This window comes from Arachis stenosperma, chromosome 10 (assembly GCF_014773155.1).
Source record: "Arachis stenosperma cultivar V10309 chromosome 10, arast.V10309.gnm1.PFL2, whole genome shotgun sequence".
NCBI classification, from domain to species: domain Eukaryota; kingdom Viridiplantae; phylum Streptophyta; class Magnoliopsida; order Fabales; family Fabaceae; genus Arachis; species Arachis stenosperma.
In genome coordinates this window covers 3,105,040-3,118,559 of record NC_080386.1, presented here as the reverse complement: position 1 = coordinate 3,118,559, position 13,520 = coordinate 3,105,040, and the positions used below count along the sequence as shown (strand labels likewise).

The window sequence follows — 13,520 nt, the reverse complement described above, 5'->3', positions numbered from 1 at the left end:
TTGAGCAACTTAAGCTATGTACCTATTTGGTTTGTTACAATTGATTCTTTTTTAAAATTCCAAGGAAAAAAAATTAAACCCTTGCAATTGTAGGGTTAGTGACCAAATTAAGAAACATGTTCTACAACAGAAATTGGTATCATATTTAAACAACGAAAGAAAATTGTACAAAAGAAACGATATTATGAAGTGCAACCAATAAGAGAACAAGAACCTAGTTTAGCAGCCACAGCAGTATATAAGAAACAAAATAGTTGATTAATTAGTGATCAAACTCTAAAGGTAGCATCCATGTATCAAATGGAAGTCAAGGTCCTATACAAAGGTAGCATTCATGTATCAAAAAAAAGTCAAGGTCCTATACAAAGGTAGAGTTCCAGAGAAATAGAGCTTGGTTGATAAAATTTGCATTAGAAAGCAAACCTATCAACTTCCTCATCTTCATCCTCATCTATAGCATCTCCCTCTTCACTATATATCCCCAAATCATCATCATCATCATCCATTTTATCATCCTCTTCAACCTCATCCTCCTCTTCTATTATGCTCTTGCTTTTACTTGCTTCTTTGTCTTTCAAACCAGTGCTCAAGACTACGTTTTGTCCCCCAGTTTTCTCCATGTCCCTCCTCAGTTTATCCATGTTTTCCCTCCTTCGCTCTGCCTCTAATCGCTGCTTCTCTTCGCGTCTTTTATCAAGATCAGCCCTAACCAAAGATTAAAAAGTTAATCCGTCAACCAGTACAAACAAATTGCAGTGGCAGTAATGCAAAATTAATAGTGATATAACGACATAAGATAACTAATAAAGTTCGGTCAAGTTTAGACTATACTTATAGCTTTCCATGTATTCCTCTGCACTAGTTTCAACAGCCTTGAAGAAGTCTTCAACACCTGCACCAGAAATTGCAGAAACTCCAACTGATCTCAAATTCTTGTAGAATTCATCTAGCGCAAGAGAAAGGCTCTGAGTCAAGCTTGATGTGTACGAGTGATCTGAACTTACTGCTGCTTGGAACGCCTCGAAATCATCCATCCACTAAATATAACAAATTCAAGTAAAGATAAGACCAAGCACATTAGCAAGCTATAAAAACAACACAAAACAGCAAGATCAACAGAAAGGGAAAAGAGTAATCTATATGAGAGTATGAGACCAACAATGAAGAACAGAGGGGCACATTTTGAGTATCATTTTATTTTTGTGTGCATAAACAAAAAGAAAGATGCAAAGGAAGGAACCATAAACCCACAAAACAAAGTAATTTAATTTCTTTATACAATAAATACTCCAACATAAAAAGGGCTAATGAATATTTTCTCCATCAATAATTAAATTTCACTCCTATCTGATTGAAATTACATGTGTCTCAACTCCATCAAGCATAAGTGTCTAATGCTTCTTGATTAAGTGTTATACATGCAAGGCAGTCTAGACATACAATACAAGGAAGATCAAAATAAACATCCCAAAGTGATAATTCAGACGAGTAACAATTTTGTCCACCTCCCAATTTAAGGGAAAATAATTCAATCACCTTGAACATCATCTTTGATTGAGGGTGGTACATGTTTTCAAAAAAATAAAATAAAAACTTGAACATCATCTTTTGTGATTTTTGAATATGTTCTATATCCACAACATCATTATAGACACAGCTCAATGTCATTATGTCTCCATCTTTATACTTTAGATGCAAATCAGTAAACAAAACAATAACAAGATTCTTCAGGAATAAAGAATACCTCCAAGGCAAATTCATGCTGAGCTACATCAACCTTGTTGAAAGCCAAGATAAGAGGTAACCTGGTCTTGTAGAGGATACTACAAGCATAAAGCATGTTGCTCATGAAAGTGGTGGGATTTTCTGAACGAGGTGTATCAACAACATAGGTGACTACAGTGGGGAATGTGGAGGCAAATGCTTCTGTAATAATAGCACCAGAAGCAGACCAGGTGAATATCTCGATCTGCCCAGGCGTATCCACAAGAACATAGTCAAGTTGATCTGCTCGCCTCTCGATAACAGAGACTACCTGAAAACAACAAGCAAAAACATTTCATAAACTGCATTTAAGCACCATAGCTGGGAGCAAAACCAGAATAGTAAGATGAAGAGCACTCAAGAAAATCTACCCCAACCAAAAGTAAAAAAGAAAAAAAGAAGCAAGGAACCTACATTACTAAAATTATTATTTATCAGTGAACAGGATAGTATGAAGGACACTTAATTCAAAAGGGAGTAAATAGGGTAATAAGTAATACTGAAAACAAAATGTTTCATGAACCAATAAGCAATTATTACCTCGTCAAACTTGGTAGCAAACAAGTTAAGGGAAGTCAAAATTCCACCATTAGGGCCAAGGTTAAACTGCTTCATGACTTCTTTGTACTTAACAGTATCTCTAATATCAATGTTTGCAGCAAACGGCAGGGTCATGACAGCTGGGTCGAGATTGACCACATAACCCCGAATATTCGACATTTGTGTGTGGCAAACCAACCTATGAAGAAATGTTGTTTTCCCAGTACCTAAGCACAAATTTAGTTTTAATTCTCAGTCATTGTTCAGTTCTTCTAACACCATTTTCTGTTACTTTAGCACAAGAGAGCAACTAAGCAAGAACCATTAAATATTTACCTGCCATTCCTACAACTATGATAATGACCGGTTTTCTTCTGAAGTTAGGTGATCCATTCCCAGATGATGATGATCCTTCAATATGCAATTTGTTCATATTCTCTGTGAGCTGCTCCTTCTCTTTGTCTTCTGCCTTCAAAATCAAACCAACAAACAAAAAAAAAGCATAAAGAATCTAACGATGCAAATTTTCAAAGTTAAAAACACCTAATTAACGTGGAAATAAAAAACCAAAATTAAGGAAAAGCAGAGTGAAGAGAGTGATGCTTGGAGTGATTACTTGAACTGCCGAAGAATCGGTGGAATCCATATGCATAGGGGCTGAGTGAGGAGGCGCGGCTGGAGGAGGAGGTGAGGTCGGCGAATCGCGACTGGGGGATTCAGAGTTGGAGCTGAGTCACGGATTGAGAGAGAAGGAGGAAATGTATTAAGGGTTTAGGGTTTGTCCGCAAAGAACTACCTTTTTTTTTTATTCTTAACTAAGTACTTAAATATATTTTTAAATTTTAAAAAATTTAAATATCTATAAATCCAAAAATCAAGAATGAATTTATTTTTTTTTAGTTTTTTTTTTTTTATCGCCTAACTATCAGAAGATATGACAAGTTTCGATAAATTAATTTTTAATATTTTAAAATTATTAACTTTAGGAAAACATAACAGTATTGTTTTTTTGGGTGAAAAACATAACAGTATAAGTGAATATAAATTTTTACTTTTTTTATTTGTAATTTTGTATTTTAAAATTTTTTATTTTTAGAGGTCCTCTAAATTTATTTGTAAAATTTTTTATGTTGGACAAATAAGTATATAATAAAAAAACCATAAATTAATTCATAGTTTTTTAAATACTAGAGAAATTTTTTTAATAAAATTAAAGAATAAATTTATTCTTAACATTTTTAAAAACTAAAAAAATATATTAAATTTTTATCACAAATTAAAAAAAATTGATCTTTAACTATTAACAATTGATTTAATGATTAATGTTTTTTTGAGTAAATACTCTTTCTGATCTCTGTCCTCTTTGAAAATTGACAAATCGTTCCCTAACGTTTAAAAAATGACAAATCGACTCCTATCAATTTCTTCCGTTAAACACATCGACCTTTCTATGGCTCTTTCACTTGAAACTCGACAGAAAACGCTGACTTGTAATGGTGAGTTGGTGACTTGGCATGGACACATCAGCTGAATTTGTTAGGACGATATAGCTCATGCCCAGTCATCAAAACGTCGCCGTTCTCGGTAAAGGAGAGACGCGCGTTTTGGAGACATTCTCCGCCTTCTCCCCTTACGTCTCCAAAACGCGCATCTCTTCTTTACTGAGAACGACGACGTTTTAACGAGTGGCAAAGGCTATATCGTCCTAACAAATTCAGTTGATGTGTCCATGCCAAGTCACCAACTCATCAGTACAGGTCAGCATTTTTCGTTGAGTTTCAAGCGAGGGAGCCACAGAATGGTCGATGTGTCTAACGGAAGAAATAGACAGGAGTTGTCATTTTTTAAATGTTAGGGGGCAGCTTGTCAATTTTTAAAAAGGACAGGGACCGAAAATGATATTTACTCATATTTTTTCAGTTTAGGATTTATGATGGTCACTAGATCGGTTGCTAATTTATAATCATTTTAGAGACTACTTTCTTAATGATTTATTTAACTAATAATTTTCAGTCTAATTTTATATTGGTCACTAAATCAATTGCTAATAATAAAAATAATGCTCAACAGTAATTAAAAATAAAAAATTCTAAGTAATCAAAATTTTTTTGTCTTGTTTTGAAATCATTAGTGTTAGTTTAGATTGATTTTTTAACTAAAAAAATATTTAAAAAATAAAATGTTTTTATTAAAAAAATTATATTCATTTAGCCAACTATATTTTACTTTAAAAAAATAAAAATTATTTTTAATATTTAAAAAAAATGAAGAACCTATCTAACCAACAACAATGACAACAACGAAGTCTTGTCCCATTAGATGAGGTCAGTTACATGCATCAAACGATGCCATTTAGCTCTATTATGTATCATGTCTATAAAGAGATTGTTTACATGTAGATCTTATTTGACCACCTTAAGGATGATCTTTCTAGGTCTTCCTCTGCGTTTCACCCCTTTTTCATCTTTCATCTCATCCACCCTCCTAACTAGATGCTCTGTCGATTTTCTTCTCACATGTCCAAACCACCTGAAACACGATTTTACCATCTTTTTCACAATAGGTGCTACTCCAACTCTTTCTCTAATATATTCGTTTCTTATTCTAACCAATTGCATATGATCACTCATCCATCTTAACATCTTCATCTCTGTCATACTTAACTTATGTTTGTGCTCCCTTTTGGCTGTACAACACTCTATACCATAAAGCATAGCCGATCTGAAAGTAGTGCGATAGAATTTACCTTTAAGTTTTAAAAGCATTTTTTTCTCACATATAAACCCGGACACACTCCGCCATTTGGAACAACCTCCTTGGATCCTGTGATTTACATCTTGTTCAATCTCTCCGTCATCTTGAATGATACACCCAAGATACATAAAACTTTTAACTTTTCGTAGGATATTTTCTCCAATCTTTATCTCTGAGTTAAGGTTTTTCCTTTGACGGCCGAACTTACATTCCATATATCCTGTCTTGCTATGACTTATGCGCAGACCATACACTTCTAAAGCTTCTTTCCACAAATCTAACTTCTTATTTAAGTCTTCCCTTAACTCTCCCATAAGAACGATATCATCGGCAAAAATCATGCACCATGGCACAAGCTCTTGGATATACTCTATAAGTACTTCCAAGACTAATGTGAAAAGGTATAGACTTAAGGATAATCCCTGGTATAATTCTGTACCAATAGAAAATTTTTGTCACACTACCTTGAGTTTTTACACTAGTTATATCCCCATCATACATGTCTTTAATTAAACGAATATATGCGATTGTTACGCTTGTCCTTTTCAAAACTTTCCATAAGACCTCCTTTGGCACCCTATTGTATGCTTTTTTCAAATCAATAAACACCATATGTGAATCCATTTTATTAGTACGATACCTCTTTGTCATCCTTCTTAACAGGTATGTAGCTTCAGTGGTGGATCTGTATGGCATAAAACCAAATTGGTTCTCTGTTATTTGTATCTCTTGTCTCAACCTCCGTTCTATCACCATTTTCCATAATTTTATGGTATGATTCATGAGCTTGATCCCTCTATAATTTTTGCAACTCTGCATATCTCCCTTATTCTTGTAGATAGATATCAATGTGTTCTTTCTCCACTCATCTGACATCTTCTTTAACTTTAAAATCTCATTAAAAATTTTGGTTAACCAACTGATACCTTTCTCTACAAAGCTCTTTCAAACTTTAATCGGAATATTATTGGGTCCTATTCCCCTGCCATTTTTCATCTACTTTAAAGCCTCTTTTACCTCGAAGTCTCGAATCCTTCGATAGTAGTCAAAGTTTTAATCTTCTTCCCTCGTGCATAACTGACCAAGACTTGGATGAGTCTTCTGTTCTTTGTTAGATAAATTATAGAAGTAATTCTTCCACCTTTTATTGATCTTCTCATCTTGAGCCAAAATCTCTCCGTCTTTATCCTTCATGTACTTAATATGATCAAAGTCTCTCGTTCTTCTTTCACAGCTATTTGTGATTCTATATATACTTTTTTCTCCTTCATTCGTGTCTAAAAACTGGTAGAAACCTTCATATGTCCTTGTTTTTGCTTCACTTACAGCCATTTTTGTCTCTTTCTTAGTTACCTTATATTTTTTTCAATTATCTGCATTGCGGCACAAATACCACTCTTTAAAGCACTCCCTTTTTTCCTTTATCTTTTTTTGTACATGCACATTCCACCACCAGGACTCCTTGTCTCTTGGTCCTATCTCTTTAGATTCACCAAAACTTTATTTTACTGTTATTCTAATAACTTCTGCCATCTCCCTCCACATCTCCTCCGTACTTCCATCTTCTTCCCACTTTATCTCTTCTCCTACTCATTTTAGGAATCTTCTTTATTCCTCACTTTTCATCCGCCACCACTTCGTCATTGGATTTTTTGTATGATGTCTTTTTCTTAACTTTTACTCAATGCAAAAATTCATAACGAGCATCTTATGCTATGTTGTTAAACTCTCTCCCGAAATAATTTTACAATTAATGCAAAATTTTTGGTCGACTCTCCTCAATAAGAAGAAGTTGATTTGAGAGCTTGTTATTCCTCCTATATGTTATAAGATGTTCGTCTTTCTTTTTAAAACATGTATTTGCGATAAGAAGGTCAAATGTTGAGGAAAAGTCCAAAATAGTTTTACCCTCGGTATTGACTACCTCGAAATTATAGCCTCCGTGAATACTTCTATACTCAATCACTTCTTTTCTAACATGGCCATTTAAATCTCCTCATAAGAAAATTTTATCTCCCGAAAGTATGTCTTGGACCAAACTCTCTAAATTCTCCCAAAATCTTAACTTGTGTTACTTGTCCGAACCCACTTGCGGTGCATAGGCGCTAATCACATGAAAAGTACTTCCTTACATCACAAGTCTGATAGAGATGATCCGATCATCCACTACGTCCTTCTTCCACTGCTTATCCACGATAATACCTATTCCATTCATATTCTTCATCTTTTCTGTATACCAAAGTTTGAACTTGGAGGTATCCAACTATCTAACCTTCGCGGTGATCCATTTTGTTTCTTGTAGGCACATGATATTAATTTTTTTTTTGTCATGGTATCTGCCACCTCGCTCCATGGATTTTCCTGTTAAAGTACGGAGTGCTTATATTCCATGTCCCAAATCTCAATCTTCTGTCGCTCCGATCTTTACCTTTACCTTTTTTTTGTAAACTAGCTTATTTAACTTCGTCTGTTCACAGAAATGTGGAAACCCTTGCTCATTTAACATTACACTGGGGCACCGATGCAGCGACTCTTACTCATTTGACACTATATGTGAGCCATACAGCGCTTGCTTCTTGACAACGACCTAACTTTAGCGCAATAACATCTTTGATCCATGTCATGAAGATTCGACTAAGTTTTATGTTGGCTATCGAAGTTCTAACACAACCCTCTTCCTTTATCCGGGTTTAGAATTAACTATGTACCACAAGTGTAACATAGGTGAAGTTCAATCACCTATCTAAATATAAAATAATTCTTTTATTTAAAAATTAATATTTTTTCTTAAAGTCAATCCTAACCGAATAGTTTATCTCTTCAATATTTTTAAGTTAGTAATATTGGCTCACTAGCATTCAGTATTAAAAATTGTGTACTAGCTTCTTTGGTATTATCTGTTCGGTTATTCACAGAAAGGATATATGCTCCCTTATAAGGGGGAAAAGATATTTATAAATTTCATTTTGTGGACATTCCACATAAAATAGGATAAAAAAAATGTAAAATGGGAAATAGATCCATTGTGAAGTCAAATTTCTCATTCCTGTCTCAAGCAAAGCAAGTAAAAATATCAGCTGTATTCTTAAATAGATTCTTAATATTGGGCATTAATCAATCAAACAAAGGGGAAAATACATTTAAAATTATGATCATATTCCTTTCCAACCTTAAATTGATCCTACTCCACTATTGCAAACAAAGGGAAAAATCTTTTATGCTGACAGTTTTCTCTGCTTGGCATGGATTCCAAGGCTGTTCTGGATTATGCTTTACAGTTTACAATGAAAGTCTAATGTTTTTTCAAAATGCACATTGCCTAAGAGCTTGTAATATTTTGAGATATAGTTCCTACATTCAAAAACTTTTGTAATGAACTCTCTGCCCTGCAGGTCCTTTTAGGAATTTCAAGTGTTCTTCATTACTTATAGGTTAATTAAGAAACTGCACTTATTATGTTATCTATGAATCAATGTGGAATGTGGATGCAGCTCTTGTTGGGTTCAAGAAGACAAGTACATTATTCTTTTCATTGTGATCATCATTCATGATACTTTATTTCATTAACATTGGTTCAGATCATTTGCACAAATTAATGGCCATCAAATACAAATGATACATAATATAGCAGAATTTTATAAATAAAACTCATTTTTTGCTCTTCATACAAAAGGGTAGTTTCTTACAAGTTTGGACAGAAATGTTAACTAAATATAGAAATTAAAAATCTATTATTTCGTTATTTTTAGGCATAACCCTCTCACAGGATATCATTAATTTGTTACAACACCCTCTAACTCTTGTGGTTATTCTGTTTTGGGTTTATTTATTTATTTTCTTGTAATAATTCTCAAATAATGAAAATTAAAACTTGTGATTTTCTTATTCAAGTGTAACTGAAAACTGCATCTTGTTGTGTTTATCAGAAGTAGCTAGCTTCTTCACCCACTTAGCATTAAACTAATTACGCCTTAAACAACTTAAACAAATTAAATCAAATCTTTTTTTTATAAAACCTTTACCTCTCTCACTTTCATTCCTTGGCTCTTCTCTTTTTGAGAAAGTTCCATTAGAACTACAATTCAACATTTAATTGTTGTGTCCCACCAATTATTAGGTCTAACATCCCTAATATATGGCTTGCATGTCTCCTTGATTATTCAGAAACAAAGAGTTGAAGGCTTCTGTTATATTAAAATCATTATTCTGTTATATTAAAAAACTAATTTTTTGCAGGGTTTTCATCTCTTCAAGATGAACATGTCAACATGCTAATACGTGTTCCCTTAATTAGTTGTGCTTGGCACATCATCATAAATTATATTCATATTTTTAGTCTTCGCTTTTCAATCATTATAAGCAATTTAAGATCGTATGGCATCTAGCAGATTATGCGGTTTTCCTTTGCTCAATAGAAGAAGAACTTATGATGTAAGTTTCTGAATTCTGACCCTTCAGTTTTTCCATGATTTAATCATATAGTTTTTTTGTGTTTAATAATAAACAATGCATGATGTACTATATAGAAAAGTGTGTATAGGATTCAGTATTTTAACGATATATGTATGTGCAGCCTATGAAGGGGACTAATAGTTCTCCAAAGAAGCAATTTTCAAAATCATTGAATGAAGGGAAGAAGGGAGAGTCAATGGAGTGGTCATTTGTGAGTGCAGATCAATTGATGCTAATGATTCAGGTCCATAAGAAGATCTTGGTCTTCAGGGACATCATTGACCTAGCTCCATTGAACACATCTATCTCCTTACGTGAGGTATTTCGTTATGCCCTCTATGTGTTTGATTAAAATACAGCATTCTTTTTCCATTTTGTTCTTACAATATTCATCTGCTTCATTTTGCAGATGGTTATTACAACCCTGGGTGATCTGCATGGGCTCTATCCGGGGATCATATTGCAAAATAAGGTTTCGAGGATTAAGGATAAGTCTACTGATCAGGTTCAAACATCCCTTTGAACATCAATTTTTGTTCCTAATTGTGATTCATTAAATCTTAGTCTCCCTGAATATGAATGTAACCAATTTTATTTTTTTCCCCCAGGCTCTAGCCTACTTTTGTGAGGTTTTGAAGTCTATTGGAGAGTCATGGATAATGAATAGTGACTGCACTAACAACATCAATTGTGTGTTTCCTTCTTGCAAGGACAGGAGCAATATGCTGCAACTTGGTATGTGATTGATAGATTCTGTGAGGGGATTGAAAATTTTGAATTTTGGCAGAATTTTAATGGAGTACTTGTTTTAAATGTTTTTTCAGGGGAAACTTTGTTGGCCACACTTGATTGTATGATCAAGATTGCAAATGACAAGTTTGATATCATGGAAGAAGATTATAATAAGAACGAATTTGGGACATTCGGAAAATCTACACCTACATATGGTTCCCCTTCCTTTCATGGTAGCAGCTTCTTGGGCAGCTCTTCTCCGGACACACCTAGAGGTGTTCTTCCAGAACCCATGAAATACCCTGCCAGAACCGGAGAGAACAGTCCAAAATCTTCTGGTACCTCACCGCTTAGGACTCTCAGAATTCAGTCTTTGGGAAAGCTGAATCCAATTGATTTGAAGCGCTTGTCTTTCCATATGTCACCACCCCACAAGGCAACTCAAAACAAGAAGATTAATGAGGAACCAGACAGAGAAATGGAAGTGGATCACAAAGATGGAAAAGATGAAAAGGATGACACATCAGAGGATCTAGTTTTTAGTATGGAGACAACAGAGAAATCAGAGATAACAAATGCAGATCATAAAGAATGTGATGAAGCTCAAGCAATGCAAGAAGAAAAAGAGGAAAAGTCACAATCTCCCAAACCATTGGAAACAACAGCTATGCTGATGGAGGAAGCACCAAAGCTTGCACCATCATCAAATTCATCTCCATTATCGCCAGTAGTAACAGCAACAAATGTTATGCAGCCAAATAAGGCAATGCTGCCTCCGCCACCACCACCACCACCTCCACCTGCACCATCATCAGCCAAATTGCAAAAAAGTGTTGTAGCACTTAATATACCACCACCACCTTCTCCACCACCAGTGCCTCTGAGCTCAAGCTTGAGTTCAGTATCATCACCTCCATCACCATCTCCCCCAATCATATCCTTGAAAGCCGGATCAGCTTCACCACCTCCACCACCCATGTCCTTGAAAGCCGGATCAGCTCCACCACCTCCACCACCCATGTCCTTGAAATCCGGATCAGCTCCAGCACCTCCACCACCACTGCCACGTGGAAATGGGGGTGCTGCATTGCCACCACCTCCACCTGTTTCAGGTAGATGCTTGCGGCCCAAGGCAACTACAAAATTGAAGAGATCAACACAATTGGGCGCCCTTTATCGAACTCTGAAGGGAAAAGTGGAAGGGTCAAGCCTCAAAGGCAAGTCGGGTGGCGGGAGAAGCAGCTCAAATGGGGCAGCATCAAGTTCCGGAGGAAAACAAAGTATGGCTGATGCTCTAGCAGAGATGACAAAACGGTATATAAGCTGCTTAAACTGCATAATCTGCTAAATGCCTTCGAATAATTCAAACTAAGTGCCTTATCATTTTGTTTCTTTGTTTCTCCATGTATTTTTAGATCATCTTACTTCCAACAAATAGAAGAAGATGTTCAAAAATATGCAAAACAGATCCAGGAACTGAGATCTGCTATTACCAATTACAAGACTAAAGATATGACAGATTTGATCAAGTTCCACCAAGATGTTGAGTCTGTTCTTGAGAAGCTAACTGATGAATCACAGGTAGAGAAACTTCCATGTCCATTTGAATTACACAAACATGATGATACCATAATAATATTAATACTATGTATTGCTGAGAGTAGGTCCTATCAAGGTTTGAGGATTTCCCCTCGAAGAAGTTAGAAGCTATGAGAATGGCAGCAGCACTCTATAATAAGCTTAATTCAATTCTTAACGAGCTTCAAAATTGGAAGATAGTGAGTCCTGTGAATCAGCTCCTTGAAAAGACCGAACGTTATTTCGATAAGGTATGATCACTCATAACCTTATGAATTATGTACTCAATACTTCCTTTATTTTTCTGCAAGCACTTTCTAACCTACACGAGGAACACACAGATCAAAACAGAGTTGGAAGCTTTGGAGCGAACCAAAGATGAAGAATCCAAGAAATTCAAGGGCCATAACATTGAATTCGACTTCCACATTCTTATAAAAATCAAAGAAGCAATGGTGGACGTCTCCTCTAATTGCATGGAGTTAGCACTAAAGGTTAGAAAACATTCATATTACTATTTGATCAAACCAATAATAGATCAAAGAGTTAACACATGATAATTTAATTTGCATTTGCATTAAATAATGTAGGAGAGGCGCAGTGATGCTGCTAAGAATAATAGTGATGGGAAAAGAAAAGATTATGCAAAGTTGCTATGGAGAGCTTTCCAATTTGCATTCAAGGTTTATACATTTGCAGGTGGAATTGATGATCGTGCTGACAAGCTCACAAAGGAACTTGCTAGGGAAATAGAGAGTGATCCAAACCAACCGTGATCCTGCACACAAAATAAACTGATATATACTGTATACTATATACTAAACTATATATGCATGTAGTTGGAGACTTGAACTTTATGACACTATATACTATATATCTGACTTTGTGCATATCCATTTTAACTTCAAATCCGTTTTTATTGTAAATGATTGTTGGAGGTTTGGAGTTTTTTTTTTGGATAGGATGCAACCTTGCTTAAATTTAAGTGTTGAAAATTAGTTGCTAGTAGAGGTTGGAAGCTTCAAGCTACACTTGCAGCTTCATAACTTTATTCTCAACAAAGGACACATTCAGCAGAGAAATTTTTTTGACTTTCTGAAGCCTTGCCTTATTTTGATTATAATTTATTTATGCTTTGACTTTCTGAAGTTACAAAATTAAAGGACATATAGATCCTGTCTAGTTCCTCCATCTCCTCCATTTTCAGTTCTTCATATTTTCTAGAACATTCTTCATGTTCTTCTTCAAATCTTCATTGACGATTAAACAATTAATACATATCAGATTAGGAACTAAAACTATTCCAAGCATCAGATTTTGAAAAAAAAATTAAAAATCAAAATATCACCAATTAATTTCAAGTGGCAACACTACAGGCTTTATGGGTGATATACTCACTAGACACAATTATATACATTTACTTCAATTCATTCAACGTCAGTGTAGTTGTTTGATCTTTAATTTAACTCCTGTGCACGTATGTAGTCTTCAATGGATTGTAGCAGCTGAGCATATACCTAAGAACAAGAAGAAGATTCTGAGAAATATGAACCGGAAATGTTGTTATGTAAGGTAGTCTTTGGTGGAGAGATAGAGACTAAGATACAGATATTGAAATATATCTCAGTATTTTATTTGGTGTAAAGTGAGAGACAGAAATTGAAACAAGAATGAAATTCTAATTTAATTTGCACAAAAGG

At 34.8% G+C, this 13,520-nt stretch overlaps 2 protein-coding genes across 3 annotated transcripts; one reads left to right on the top strand and one right to left on the bottom strand.

Moving 5' to 3' along the window:
* Nucleotides 1-237: 237 nt before the first annotated feature.
* Nucleotides 238-3,094, bottom strand: LOC130954390 (GPN-loop GTPase QQT2). The gene is made up of 6 exons (XM_057881127.1): nt 2,921-3,094; nt 2,641-2,773; nt 2,305-2,531; nt 1,745-2,035; nt 832-1,037; nt 238-705 (listed from the first exon to the last, which is right to left on the bottom strand). Exons 1-6 carry the CDS (start codon nt 2,954-2,956, stop codon nt 411-413), a joined length of 1,188 nt encoding a protein of 395 aa, XP_057737110.1. The 5' UTR covers nt 2,957-3,094; the 3' UTR covers nt 238-410.
* Nucleotides 3,095-9,249: 6,155 nt separating this feature from the next.
* On the top strand, nt 9,250-12,694 carry LOC130954752 (uncharacterized protein At4g04980). 2 transcript variants are annotated; one of them, XM_057881516.1, is made up of 9 exons: nt 9,250-9,489; nt 9,632-9,829; nt 9,920-10,015; nt 10,119-10,245; nt 10,335-11,556; nt 11,658-11,823; nt 11,907-12,071; nt 12,162-12,314; nt 12,520-12,694. In XM_057881516.1, exons 1-9 carry the CDS (start codon nt 9,433-9,435, stop codon nt 12,571-12,573), a joined length of 2,238 nt encoding a protein of 745 aa, XP_057737499.1. In that variant the 5' UTR covers nt 9,250-9,432; the 3' UTR covers nt 12,574-12,694. The 2 variants fall into 2 exon arrangements, with proteins under 2 accessions (XP_057737499.1, XP_057737498.1); XM_057881515.1 differs by having other exon boundaries at nt 12,411-12,694.
* The last annotated feature ends 826 nt before the right edge of the window (nt 12,695-13,520 follow it).

What these genes read in the sequence shown, in the direction of transcription:
- LOC130954390 (XM_057881127.1), bottom strand. Translation starts at nt 2,956, where the DNA reads ATGCATATGGATTCCACCGATTCTTCGGCAGTTCAA. An exon ending in CATAGTTGTAGGAATGGCAG is followed by an intron (nt 2,532 to 2,640) that starts GTAAATATTTAA and finishes ATTTGTGCTTAG; the next exon opens with GTACTGGGAAAACAACATTT. An exon ending in TTGCTACCAAGTTTGACGAG is followed by an intron (nt 2,036 to 2,304) that starts GTAATAATTGCT and finishes TGTTGTTTTCAG; the next exon opens with GTAGTCTCTGTTATCGAGAG.
- LOC130954752 (XM_057881515.1), top strand. Translation starts at nt 9,433, where the DNA reads ATGGCATCTAGCAGATTATGCGGTTTTCCTTTGCTCAATAGAAGAAGA. An exon ending in CCGAACGTTATTTCGATAAG is followed by an intron (nt 12,072 to 12,161) that starts GTATGATCACTC and finishes AGGAACACACAG; the next exon opens with ATCAAAACAGAGTTGGAAGC. An exon ending in GCATGGAGTTAGCACTAAAG is followed by an intron (nt 12,315 to 12,410) that starts GTTAGAAAACAT and finishes TAAATAATGTAG; the next exon opens with GAGAGGCGCAGTGATGCTGC.